General features: G+C 38.2%; 1 protein-coding gene and 1 non-coding gene across 2 annotated transcripts; both read left to right on the top strand.

The window, feature by feature from the left end:
* Nucleotides 1-662: 662 nt before the first annotated feature.
* LOC132629586 (small nucleolar RNA R71) lies at nucleotides 663-769 on the top strand. The gene has a single exon (XR_009578354.1). It is a non-coding gene; the product is annotated as a small nucleolar RNA R71 (small nucleolar RNA).
* A 7186-nt stretch (nucleotides 770-7955) lies between these two features.
* LOC132628524 (uncharacterized) lies at nucleotides 7956-9649 on the top strand. The gene is made up of 3 exons (XM_060344304.1): nucleotides 7956-8923; nucleotides 9027-9193; nucleotides 9492-9649. The coding sequence occupies exons 1-3, from the start codon at nucleotides 7956-7958 to the stop codon at nucleotides 9647-9649; spliced, it is 1293 nt and encodes a 430-aa protein (XP_060200287.1).
* The last annotated feature ends 1347 nt before the right edge of the window (nucleotides 9650-10996 follow it).

Below are 10996 nucleotides of genomic sequence, written 5' to 3'. Positions count from 1 at the left end.
TATGCTGGTTGTCCAGTATCTTTTCAAGCATAGATTCCATTCGATAAGTCCCTTGATCATTGGATTGACCTTCTCACCAATTCTGAGAGTTAGACGTGTGGCCCTTTGGTGGAACATAGGCATTGGGATTCCGATTACCATAATTGTTGTTGTTGTAATCCCTCATGTCCGAACAACCATATTCATTTCGGCCATATTGATTGCTTTGTGGTTGGGGTCACCATTTCTTTTGATAACCCCCTTGAGAGTGATCGATATAATTTGTATCCTCACGTTGTGGCTGCCCCTCTAGATAAGCTTTCTCCGAGACTTGGTACATTTCGGGAGTATGAGGTGGCATCTCTTCGACAACATTCACACTTTTAGCTTCTTTCTCCGTAAGCCTCTTTGACAATAAATCCACGGTGGTTTGCAATTGAGCAAAAGCATGATCTCGCTCATGATTTTCTTTGGCCACCGCGGCAGCAGAGGGACTACCATATGACAAGACTTCACTATCACTCGAGTGCCAAGCTTGATTGTGGGTGGAGATCTTATCAAGCAAACAGGTGATAACGATAAATGACTTGTCCATAAAGCATCCTCCTTCCGCAGTATTGACAGCAATCTAATTCATCGTATCTAAGCCCTTGTAGAATTTCTCCGTGAGAATAGCATCTGGAAATTCGTGGGTTGGAGATTGACTTAGATAATGACTTGAAACGCTCCCATGCTGAATATAATTGTTCCCCCGAAAGTTGTTTGAACTCAAAGATCTTTTCCCGAAGCTTAGCCTTGTTGCTTGGAGGGAACCATTTCTTCAAAAATGTATTGGCTAACTCGTTTCAGGTATGAATAGAATTGCTGGGGAGCTTTTCATACCATTCCCTGGCTTGGCCAGCCAAGGAATATTTAAAGACCCGTAACCGAAGTGCATCGACAGAAACAGCACCTCGGGATTGTTGAGCACATACATGCAAGAAGTTCTTCAAATGTCGAAGTGGACAATCCTCCGAAGAATTTCGAAAATAACCTTCAAGTTTCAGCAGCTGATAGATAGAACTATCAATTTTGAAGGTAGCATTTCCAGTTCTAGGAGGAACCACAGCAGAAGCATAATCAGGTTCATTGATGAATTCCGCAAATATATTTTCATCCTCATCCTCTTCTGGTGCAGGTGGGTTCACTTGGAGTCCACCTTGGTTTCCTTGATTCCGATTCGGTCTTCCTGCCATGTTCACCTGGTTCACCACAACAGCAAACAAGGTGTGATGGAATAGAAAAAGTTTTAAAGAAGAGTATACAACAATCAGTAATTTCTAAACCGTATTCCCCGGCAGCGGCGCCAAAATTTTATACACTCAAATTACACCTATTAATGGCGTAAAGCGGACGTTGTCAAATATAGTAACCCAAACAAAGTTGGGGTCGAATCCCACAGGGAATATGGAGAGAAAAGGGTACTAATTGTATGCGATACTAGTCTTTAAAGGCTTTAATCCTATTCCGAGTATTTTAAAAAGGAGATTTGGTTTGTATTTGCTATTTTGAACTGTTTGGAATTTGTTTGGATTTTGAGAACCAAAGTTGTGTCCCCACAATGATTAGACGTTATTATATGGGTGTCAATATGATATATTTCTAATGGGTCGCGGTTATGTATGCACTTAATCTCTAACACACTTTCTAATATTTTTCAATAGTTAGAAAGTATTTCTTTTCATGATTTTCCCAAATGCAGAAAAGTTATAAATAAGGTTGATTAAATATGCCAAGTAGAACTCATCTTATTCCTAACCGAGTTCATTAAACGAGGGTTAGCGCCTCGAGTCCTTGTTATGTTATTTCAAATCACACCCTAGTTCATCTTTCCAAATAAACTAGGATTTGTGCATGAACAAGTGTTTGCAACCACTTATAGAACAATGAATACGAGAAATAATAAAACACATCACAACCCATTATATATATATATATATATATATATATATATATATATATATATATACAATGTTAGATACCCATTACATAGCACCCATCATTTGGGTCCACAACTTTGATTAAAGGAACTACTCACACATTATGGTCTCAAAAGTAGTAAGCAATAAATGAGACATAAAGCTTACAAATGTAATAAAGATGGTGGAAAATGGAATCTTATGTCTTCACTAAGCTCCAAAAGGGGAGTATTCAATGCTCACCCATCAATGGGACTTTTTAAGTGAGTATAATAAAATCTAGATACAAACAAAAAACCTAAAATGTTCTTTAAATAGGCTCCCAAAACGCACAGCAGAAAACTGACAAAAGTGCCCCCGATAGCAAGATTGACGGATCGTCGATCGTTCGACGATCCATCGAGTGTTCCGTCCTTTGTACCTTCAGCACTGTGTAACATTCGACGGTGCCGTCGACCAGTTCGACGCTCCGTCGAGTATTCCGTCTTTTTCTCCTTTTGTTGATAGATCCTGTTCGACGATACAAACGACGAACCGTCGATCAGTTCGACGCTTCGTCGATGCCTCCGTCCTTTGTCGTCTTCAACTTTGTCATCACTGGAAAATCGAGCTTATCGACGCTTGAAAGGACGGTTCGTCGGCTGATCGACGGACAGTCGATTCTTCATTTCTGGCCAATTTTCCTTTTGTTCTTTGCTTTTTGCTTTTGGGCCACTGTTTTCCTAAAACACGACAAAACATATTAACAAGAACCAAACTTACTTGAAAACAACCAAAATTCATTGTAAAAAGGTGTCGAATGTACCACAAATCCGCGGCACATCAGTCTTCCAAAAGTCACTCAACTTTGAATTAGAAGCTTGTATGATCACTTAATTTTGGGTAATTGACCGCCATAGTTACTCAGTTATTTAATTCAATAGAATAATTTTATATTCTTAAAATAAATTCATTATTTATGCCTTACAATATTATTTGAGACATCTCATATAAATTTTCATTTATACGTTCATTGTTTTTATGTATTACTGATGTATACTATTCTAGGATTTAGTATTATATGCTCTAATTAATTAATTTACTTAACTAGTATAGTTTTTTGAATATCCTGTTTAAGTTGCTTTTTCAATCTAAATTTTTTATAGTTTTATATGTTAATGATGAATAATAATCTAACACTTAGTATTATATGCGCTAATTATGATCAATTGGATCCTAAATTACATATTAATTTTAATTTTTTAAATATTTTTTTCTAAAAAATTTATAGCTACCACGTCATTAAACAGGTACCTAAATTATATTTAGGGCTAAAATGACAATTGAAGCTAACTAGACAAAGTTGAGTGACTTTTGGAAGATAAAACAAAGTTCAGTGACTATCCAAGCTTCTAACTTAAAATGAAGTGACTTTTGAAAGACAAACTAAAGTTGAGTGACCATCCAAGCTTCTAATTCAAAGTTGAGTGACTTTTGAAAGACCAACAAAAATTGAGTGACTATAGTGGCTAATTAACCAAAGTTGAATAACCATCCAAGTTTCTAACTCGGAGGAGTGTGGTCACAGGGCCCAAACAAGTTATTTATTTGGGTTCTAGACCCCAAGTTTTAATTATTAGGTAGTAGGACCCCTTTTATGATTAGTGCTAGTTAAGTGGATACAAGCTATAGGGGAGTCAAAATAAGCCCCCAAGTTTTTAAAAATACACTTTTGTCCAAGGATCTAAATAAAAAAAAATTATAAATAAAAAATACACCTATTCGTCTCTTCCATTCTCCTGCTTTTTTTTTCAAATGAAGCTCCCAAATCAGCTCTTCTCCTCTCTTTCGATCTTAACCCTAGTATAGCAGAGCTTTCCTTCTCCTTTTCTCCTCCTATTCCTTCTTTCTCAGCTGCCATTGTTGAGGCTGCCATTGTTAAAGCCGTTGAAGCTTTTGAAAATAAATTCCGATTTGGGTGGTTATTTCTGGGTTTTAAGGCTTGGGAATTACTCATTTTGGTTATAGTTTGGTCTGATAAGCTTTAATTCGTGATCTGGTAAGCTTTAATTCGTGTTCTTCAAAATTTATAATTTCTGGTAATTTGCATATAGTATAGACCAATTTAAATTTATTATGGAGGGTAAAAAGATAGCAGTTGTGTCACGACCCAATTTCACTAAGTCGCGCGCGCACCTACCTTTCCCACATCGGTAAGCGAACCCTTATCCCAACTATCATAAAAATATGAAATTAATAATTAAATAAGCGGAAGAGATAGAACAACGTAAGCCTTTTGATAATGATATAAGAAAATGCGGAAGTAAGGAAATACACCCCAGTATCTGGTCTGGCCATATAAGAGCATATAACTAAATACTACAAGTCTGAATAATAGAAGAATCATCAAAAGCCTCAAAACATATGTCTTAGAACGGAAATAAAGACATAGTAGATAGAGGAGTCTTCGGGCAGCGAACGTCCTCATGCTCACCCTGAAAGACTCGAATCAACAAATCCTCGAACAGTCAGCCACGAGGAGTAGAAGTCGATCCCACCTGATACTCTGCATTCATAAAAGAATGCAGCAATTGCAGGTCAGTACAAACAACAAGTATTGGTAGGTATCACAGGCCGACTAAGACTAGCTAACGTATATAAAGACAACAAAGCAAGATAAACATATAAACCAACAATTACAAGTCAACAATAAGCCATATTCATGGTACAAGTCATCACCTATGTTGTAGCATCTAAACCCAACTGTGCCAAGTCTCAGTATAGCAATCTGAATCAATACATCACAGTAGTATCACAACAATCAACAGAACCCAAGATACAATGCAATGCAATAATATATGTAGGATGAATGCAATGCATATGTAGCTTTGTACAACATGTCCCGGACGGAATGACTCCACGTCTCGGCGATCATGACCCATGGGGGACCCGCGAAGTCCATGTACCACTCGCTTCAGAATATGATCTCAGATCACGAGCATACTCTCACGATCCCGATAAAGACCTCGGCCATCGGACACTCCATCGTTCCAGGCAAGAAACCTCGGGCAACGAACACTCATCTATCTTTTACGCACTCCGGCAGAAATCTTAGAGGCTACACTCTCTCACATATCATCATCAGTACCAGAACCATGCATATGTCAGTGTATCATGGAAATGCGTATGAATATGATGAAATGTGACATCAACAACCAATTTTATGCGAAACAGTACCACGCATGGCACCCAAGTAGTATCAATAATAAGGCTACACAGTAAGCCACAATGGAATCACAATTCTCAACAGTACCTCTCAGGCACACAAGTAATATCAATGATAAGGCTACACAATAAGCCACAATAGATCACCACTCTCAGCAGTACCTCCCAGGGTACATAAGTAATATCAATGATAAGGCTACACAATAAGCCATAGTGGATCACAACTCTCAGCAATACCTCTCAGGTTACACAAGTAATATCAATGATAAGGCTACACAATAAGCCACAATGGATCACAACTCTCAGCAACACCTCTCAAGGGACGCAAGTAATATCAATGATAAGGCTACACAATAAACCATAATGTAATCACTATTCTCATCTCAATATCAATCAAGTAAAGTATCGAGATATCGTAGCCATTATGTATCACTATTCATAATTACCACGGTATCAATATGTCAACAATGCCAACAAGTAATTGATCAGATAAGTCAACAACACAACAGGGTGGCTAGCCCCCAAAGCATACAACAAGGCCCAATCTAAGACAATATCCAGCCCAACTTCATACCCGAAGGCTTACATGCATTCTCCGACAATATCATCTAAACATATGCTTCGCTAATCGAAGTCTCACCATAAGGTAAACCGTAACCTACTTAGAAAGCTGAACAGCAAAGACTCCAACAATCACTCCTTAGTCTTCCCTTTCCTTTGAGCCTCGAGATAATGAAAGTCTAACATATCCGAATCTTGAAATTAGAATCAAGAAGAACATCATTCAAATCCTACTTCTATTCAAGACCCAAATCCCCAACCTATGGAATAGGGTTTATGAACAACAAAGGTAAAATTAGGAATCTAAAGATCTCAACATGAAATTAAAGTTTTAGGTGATCAATTCCCATCAATATCAAGCTAGAAGAACCAACAATTTACTCAAATTTGGATTCTATGCAAAACTCCCAAATTTGGGTATAAACCCGAACTCCAAATCTATAATTTAGCCACTAATTAGGAAGGAATCATGCAATAATAGGTTCTAATCATCAATTACATGCTTAATGAAGCTAACCCAGTCAATAAATCAAGATTTAGAAGCCTAGAAAGAAGAACTCATTGAACCCTCTTTTAAATCATCAAACTCTTAATGAACTATCATGATAAAGGAATCCTAAGGTGATTATGGAAAGTGAAATAGCAAAGAAGATAGAAGAACTTACCACCAAGAGTTTCCCCCAAGAATCACCTTGAAAATCTCTCAAAAACTCTACAGTCGAAATAATAAAGAATGAGGGACTTATGGCTTTTAATACTCAGTTAATGGAATTAACTGCCCGATACCGCTTCTGCGACAACCGGACCGCTGCGGTGGTCCAACCTCGATGATCTCTCATACCGCTACGGCGGTCAGTCCACAATACACTAGGCCGTTGTGGCAAAAAATCCACCGCTATAGCGGTGCCGCTGATGTTGTACTGGTGCCGCTATAGCGGGCACCAGAACCAGAATTCCCCAAATAATCACAATCCCAATCCTGAAATCCCGACTATCACCCGAGGCTATCTGCTCACATGCCATATATGCAGGCACATATAAAAACACGCTATGGTCGACCTGTGGCCTCAGAATTCCCATTGGAGGCGTCATTGCCAAGTCAACCCCCAATACCTCAAAACTAACTTTCCAACCCAAGTCCCAAAATGCACCCAAGTGCATTGGGAACCGAACTGAATATACACACAAGTTCTAAAAGACCATCCGAAACTCTCGGAATTGAAGAATTCCCGAAAAAGGTCCATTTACCTAAAAGTCAACTTTGAGTCAACTCTTTTTCGCTTTAAGCCCAAATTTTCACAAAATGGCCCAAATCATATCCAAAGACCTAGGGAAGCATGTCAATGGTTCTCTCGAGTCAAATGTGAGCTAACAAAGCTCAGGAAATGGTCAAAAACGCCAAAAAAAAGCAATAACGACCAAACAGGTCGTTACAAGCTGGTGATTTCGTTGGTAACTGGGTTTGTTTTAAAATCGCCAGGAAATGGAATTCTTCAAAAAACATCCAACCTGTTGAATTAGATAATCATTACACCTATGATGATTTGTTGAGAAGCGTGCTTCTGTCTAGTAATATAGACCCCGTGTCGACATAAGTGTCCATTAGCTACGTAATTGATGCTCCTAAAAAGGGACTGCCTCCTACCTACATCACAAATGACCATCAAGTCCGTCTATATCTTATGAACGTTGATAAAGATGGTTCCAGGCATAGGTTATATGTAAGTTTGAAGGAGAGGATTGTTGAAAGTCCAAATTCATCAGCTACAGCAAATTCATCAGGGGCAGCCTCACCTATCATCGATGAAGACCCTTACGAACCTCCAATTGGCAATGACATCGATGAAGATCCTTGGAAACCTCCAATGGACAATGACTGTCCTGATAATGTTCATGGAGATGATTTGGAGAATCATGGAGATGATTTGGAGAATCTTGCTTCTAGCAACCATAGCTATGTTAATGGAACAGATTTTAAGAGTGGCGACACTTTCAAGGACAAGCGTACGCTAGTGGAAAAACTTGGGACGGCTGCTTTGAAGGCACGCTTCAATTTCTATGTTTGGAAGAACAAATCAGAAAAATATGTGGCTAAATGTATTGATGATTCTTGCAAGTAGAGACTGTGCCAATAAATACATAAGAAGTTCTTGGTTTATTATAACTGTGTACTGTAACGAGCACACATGCGGCATACAACACGTTTCTACTAACTATTCAAAGGCATCATGTGTAATTATGCCAAGACACATTATGGGTAAATTTGAAGAAGGCACAGGGATCACTCCCAAACAAATACAGAAGGAAGTTTCTGAAAGATTTGGTTGTGAAATTAGCTATTGGAAGGCCTATCAGGCAGGTATAATTGCTAAGGAATTCGTAAGGGGGTCAGCGGACGATGGGTATTCGAAATTGATTCCTTATAGTTGGATCGTACATAGAACAAACCCCGAAAGCAAGACAGACTTAAACCTCGATGAGGAGGGGAGATTCTTATATTACTTCTTAGCTTTTGAAGCATGGATCAGGGGATTTAAGCACATGAGAAAGGTCATAGCAGTTGATGGCACACACTTAAAGAGAAAGTATGGAGGTGTTTTGTTGACTGTTGTAGCACAAGATGTGGAGAACCATGTTTTCCCAGTGGCCTGTTGTGTGGTTGACTACAAGTGTGATGCCTCTTGGAATTACTTTTTCCAACAGTTGCTTGACATTGTGCCTAACAGCTTAGATTTTTGCATAATATCTGATAGGCACCTCAGTATTAAGAAGGCTATACGAGATGTTTACACCAATGCTCACCACGGTGTTTGCACAAGGCATCTTTGTGAGAGAATGAGTGGGAGGTTCCATAACGGATCCTTCGAGAAATTCTTTTACAGAGCAGCAAAAGCATATACCTCGGAGGTTTTCTATGATCACTTTAGTGAAATACAGCGCGTTGCAACGAATGTAGCTGATTGCCTTAGGGATGAAGTTGGGTTCGATAAATGGAGCAGGGCATTTTTTCGGGGGAATAGATTTGAAGTGCTGACGTCAAACATTGCTGAATCATTCAACTCAATGTTTCTAGTAGAGAGAGAGTTCCCCATAACTGACCTTTTCAATGCCATTAATACGAGGTTTGCTACCAAATTCAATGAAAGGCGTACCTTTGCGAAAAATCTCCTAAAATGTGCCATGCCTCGTTCTGAAACAAGGATAAAAGAGAATGGAAGCGAGTAAAAAGGTAGTTGTCATTGGGGTAAACGAAAACGAGTACACCGCGTGCGGACACGGCGACCATGCAACTGTCAACCTGTTGATTATGTCATGTTCTTATAGAGTTATCGATGTGGAGAAGCTCCCGTGCCCACATGCCATAGCAGCTCTGAGTAAGAGGTATCCAGATACATTTGGAGACTCTGTTTATAACCACTCTTCTGCATATTACTCCGCAGATACATACTACAAAGTATATGAAGGTGATATTGTCCAAATTCCTCATGATAGTAAGTGGATGATTCTGTCATATATGCAAGGCGCACAAGTTCCCCCACCAAAATACGTTCCTAAACTGGGTCGAAAGAGTAATAAGCATAAGAAGGGTGTCTTGAAGGGAGAACGTAGTTATACCACACCATCCAAGAGAAGAAATAAATGCTCCCCATACAAATAACCTGGACACAAGAGAACCACTTGTAATCTGAATGTGTCACAAGTTGACCATAATTCGTCACAAGTTGAGCAGAATTCATCACAAGTTGAGCAGTGAATATTGGTTTATTGCTCTTTTGTTTGCTATGGCAGCAGTAAAATGTATTTTTGTTGTTGGTCTATTGGTCTATTGCCCTTTTGTAGTTTATGGATGCAGGGATTGTATTTCTATTGCCCTTTTGTTTTTATATGGCTACAGTGTATTTATAATTGTTATTGGTCTATTTATAACTGTTGTTGGTCTATGGTAAACATTGTCATTATTTCCACCAAGCTTTTAACGAATGCATTCTGTCTAGACATAAAACAAGCTGACAATTGATTATAAAAGGAAACGCAATCAAAAGGAACCACAAATGACCCATTTGGTAATTACAAATGACACAGCATCCTCTTCGACTTTTCTTTCCCAGCTTCAGCTGCCTTCAGTTCTTTTTTTGCCTGATCTCTCACAAGTTCAGTTGCATTCAATTCCTTCTTTATTTGATCCCTCTCAGTTTGAGCATCCTTCATTTGATCTTTAAACCAGTCCCTCGATGCTTCCGCCTCCAGGAAGAGGCTTCTGACTTCTACCAATGATTCTTCAGCTTTGGTCAGCCTGTACATTAAATTAAATTTGTCAACCCCAACCATTAATGGGGTATCATTATCGACCCATTTAAAATAACCATAGCCACCATTTTCTTTCTGCACAAATTAAAAAAAATTGCAGTGTATCAAGTTAAAACAAACATAAGCACATTAAATACTAACTTTTCCCTTCGCACAACAATGAAACTCCTTTCCAGGATTTTGTGGTGTCTTTGAAGTCTTAATGGGTGCTACATCACCACATATGTATATCCCCTTTTATGTGCCATACGAACTAGACGATGACTTCTGTGACATTTTAGTGAGTAATGAATCCACGCTTCTGATAATCTTCCCTTGAGTTATAATAGAATGTGGGCTTTTTACTCTCTTGTAGAAAGCCTGCGAATGAGGGTATTTATAATGGAAGATTTGGAAAATTTACCGTTATTTAAACGTTGGGTTTGAAAAAAGTTACCGTTTGTAGTTATATACTAGTTCTGTACGTTTAGTTTATAATTCACCTACAGCATTTTAGTAGAATATCCAATGTAACACATGTTTTTTTCAACGTTTATAATTCACCGTCAACATATTAGTAGATTATCCAATGTAACACATGTTATTTCAACGTTTATAATTGACCAACATCATATTAGTAGAATATCCAGTTCAACGCATGTTTTTCCAACGAAAAAACATTTATTAAATAATAATTGAACTAAATTTTGAATTTAAAACTTATATTTTAGACTAAACAATATGTTGTCATCGTGGAATTAGTGAAACAACATTATAATGATCTAAACAATGACACTAATTGATTAATGTCAATAATATGCTAGTGAAAGTCTTTGGTTGTGATGATCATATGTAACAACTAGAAATTGCTACATAACTATACGTGAACATCATATTTATTTTCATTGATATTGGCGTTTATATTAATACTAGACGACCTATGCCCGTGCTGCGCACGGGCCCAACACTTTAGAGTATAGTGCATCTATATGTATGTAGTTTGTCTT

This window comes from Lycium barbarum, chromosome 2 (assembly GCF_019175385.1).
Source record: "Lycium barbarum isolate Lr01 chromosome 2, ASM1917538v2, whole genome shotgun sequence".
Classification (NCBI taxonomy): Eukaryota; Viridiplantae; Streptophyta; class Magnoliopsida; order Solanales; family Solanaceae; genus Lycium; species Lycium barbarum.
Note: the sequence above shows the minus strand (reverse complement) of the source record. Positions and strands in the feature narration are given on the sequence as shown.

What these genes read in the sequence shown, in the direction of transcription:
- LOC132628524 (XM_060344304.1), top strand. Translation starts at nt 7,956, where the DNA reads ATGGGTAAATTTGAAGAAGGCACAGGGATCACTCCCAAACAAATACAG. An exon ending in ATAAAAGAGAATGGAAGCGA is followed by an intron (nt 8,924 to 9,026) that starts GTAAAAAGGTAG and finishes ATGTTCTTATAG; the next exon opens with AGTTATCGATGTGGAGAAGC. An exon ending in TGTCCAAATTCCTCATGATA is followed by an intron (nt 9,194 to 9,491) that starts GTAAGTGGATGA and finishes TTGCTATGGCAG; the next exon opens with CAGTAAAATGTATTTTTGTT.